Source organism: Stegastes partitus, unplaced genomic scaffold (genome assembly GCF_000690725.1).
Source record: "Stegastes partitus isolate 25-593 unplaced genomic scaffold, Stegastes_partitus-1.0.2 Scaffold1232, whole genome shotgun sequence".
In the NCBI taxonomy this organism is placed as follows: domain Eukaryota; kingdom Metazoa; phylum Chordata; class Actinopteri; family Pomacentridae; genus Stegastes; species Stegastes partitus.
In genome coordinates this window covers 209804-212340 of record NW_007578963.1, presented here as the reverse complement: position 1 = coordinate 212340, position 2537 = coordinate 209804, and the positions used below count along the sequence as shown (strand labels likewise).

General features: G+C 49.5%; 1 protein-coding gene across 1 annotated transcript in view; it reads left to right on the top strand.

The window, feature by feature from the left end:
- gpat3 (glycerol-3-phosphate acyltransferase 3) overlaps positions 1-2537 on the top strand; it is an 11568-nt gene that overhangs the window by 2460 nt on the left and 6571 nt on the right. Inside the window, exon 2 of the mRNA XM_008297653.1 lies at positions 1974-2530. Within this exon, the coding sequence (XP_008295875.1) occupies positions 1974-2530 (557 nt within the window). The remainder of the gene's footprint in view (positions 1-1973; positions 2531-2537) is intronic.

The window sequence follows — 2537 nt, the reverse complement described above, 5'->3', positions numbered from 1 at the left end:
ACAAATATGTACAAAATACACCTCAGCAGCAACAACCAGAGAGAGCTACTGAACTGAATAGATAAATCAGACCAACCAAAAAGCCTCCCCAGGAACTTTACTCTGCTGCTGGAAAGGAGACCGACTGTCCAACCTCGGATTCAGGAGGAGCAATGCGGACTCCGTCCTGGTCGTGGAACAGTGGACCAGCTCTTTACCCCTGCGGAGCTGCTGAGGGGGGCATGGGGATTTGACCGAGGCCATGGTCCTCTGCCGGAAACCAGACGATTGCCACCTCCGGGTGGGGGGGGTTGCTTCCCCAAGCGAGGGAGTTTAAGTATCTCGGGATCTTGTTCACGAGTGATGGAGCGTGAGGTGGACAGGCGGCTCGGTGCAGCGTCAGCAGTAATGCGGGCGCTGTACCGGACCGTCGTGGTGAAGAGAGAGCTGAACCACAAGGCGAAGCTCTCGATCTACCAGTCCATCTACGTCCCAACCCTCACCTATGGTCACGAGCTTTGGGTCGTGACTGAAAGAACGACATCGCGGCTACAAGCAGCCAAAATGAGTTTCCTCTGCAGGGTGGCTGGGCTCAGCCTTAGAGATAGGGTGAGGAGCTCAGACATCTGCAGGGAGCTCAGAGTAGAGCCGCTGCTCCTTCACGTCTAAAGGAGCCAGTTGAGGTGGTTTGGACATCTGAGCCTCCATGGAGGCTTCCTCTGGAGGTCTTCGGAACACGTCCGCCTGGGAGGAGACCCCGGGGCAGACCCAGAACCCGCTGGAGGGATTATATCTCTGGGCTGGTCTGGGAAGATCTGGAAAGCGTCGCCGGGGGAGGGAAGTCTGGAATGACCTGCTCCACCTACTGCCCCCACAACCCGACCCGGATAACAGGAACAAAATGGATGGATGGATGGATGATGGATGGATGGATGGATGGGTGGATGGATGGATGGGTGGATGGGTGGATGGATGGATGGAACATCAAGAAATAATTTAAATATATTAAGAGAAGTAAATTTTGTGATTTTTTTAAATGCTGATTTATTGAATTAAATAAGTTTTTACACTATTTTCTGACATTTTATAGAGAAAATATGTTGATTAATAACTGACTAAATAATAAGTCATTACAGTAATTAATCACCAGAACATACAGAAGATGCTAAATTAGGTTTTTAAATATTAAATAATGTGAGTTTTGAGATGATCTAAAACATTTCTGTTGTCTTCACTCAGGATTTCGCTGCATCAAAAAACTGCAAAAACTGTCATGTTTTGACAAGTTTAGGTGTTTTTAAAAAAAAAAAAAAAAAAGTTTAGTGCATCAGAACTGGACAAACGTCCAGGTAACGTCCGGGTAACGTCCCGTTAACGTCCCGTCAGGCGGGAAACTTGTGATCAGTTTGTGGAGCTTTACAGAGCAGAAGTGTGTGACTGTGGATTAGAGTGTGTTGAAGCAGCAGTTCCCTGTTTGTGTGTCTGAACACAACGTCCTGCACACAGCGGTCATGTGACCCTCCAGGCTCCTGATTGGTCGCTTCAGTTGCCACAAACACACGACTCGTCTCAGGGTGATGATGCAACCGCAGGTTACGCAACGTTAGGCAAACAGCAGGATGCAGTTCAGATACACACACTGAAACACACACACACAGACACACAGGGAGACGCACACAGTTACACAAACACACACACAGAAATACACAAAATAACACAAAAACACACAAACCACACAAACACTCTGAAACACACAAAAACACTCATTAAAACACAAAAACACACACATAAACACACAGACACACACTAAAGTAACACAAATCAGCCATAAGGAGACACACAACAGGAGTGTGGACTGTGCCCGGATGGACCAGAACCAGCAGACCCAGTAGGACGTTGTACTGATGATGTTCTGCTGTTTGTCAGAGACAGCTCACGGTTCAGTGCCTTTGAATCAACATAACATTAAAAATACAGAATATTCGCAGACATGATCACAGAACCTGTTGTGTTCTTGTCTGACGGACCCGGGCCTCCGTGTGCTGCCTCCAGGTATCATCGAGCGGGCCGGCGGCTCCATGCAGGAGGTTCTGGGGCAGCAGTTCTCTCTGAGCGACGTCTCGTTCTTCAGTAAGAAAGGTCTAGAGAGCATCGTGGACGACCAGGTGACGCAGCGCTTCTCCTCCGAGGAACTCGCCTCCTGGAACCTGCTCACCAGAACCAACCAGAACTTCCGATACATCAGCCTCCGGCTCACCGTCATCTGGGGCGTTGGCGTCTTCATCCGCTACTGTGTCCTATTCCCCCTCAGGTCAGGTCCACTTCCTGTCTCCTCTTCCTCAGGTCAGGTTCACTTCCTGTCTCCTGTTCCTCAGGTCAGGTCCACTTCCTGTCTCCTGTTCCTCAGGTCAGGTCCACTTCCTGTCTCCTGTTCCTCAGGTCAGGTCCACTTCCTGTATTCTCTTCCTCAGGTCAGGTCCACTTCCTGTATTCTCTTCCTCAGGTCAGGTCCACTTCCTGTCTCCTATTTCTCAGGTCAGGTCCACTTCCTGTCTCCT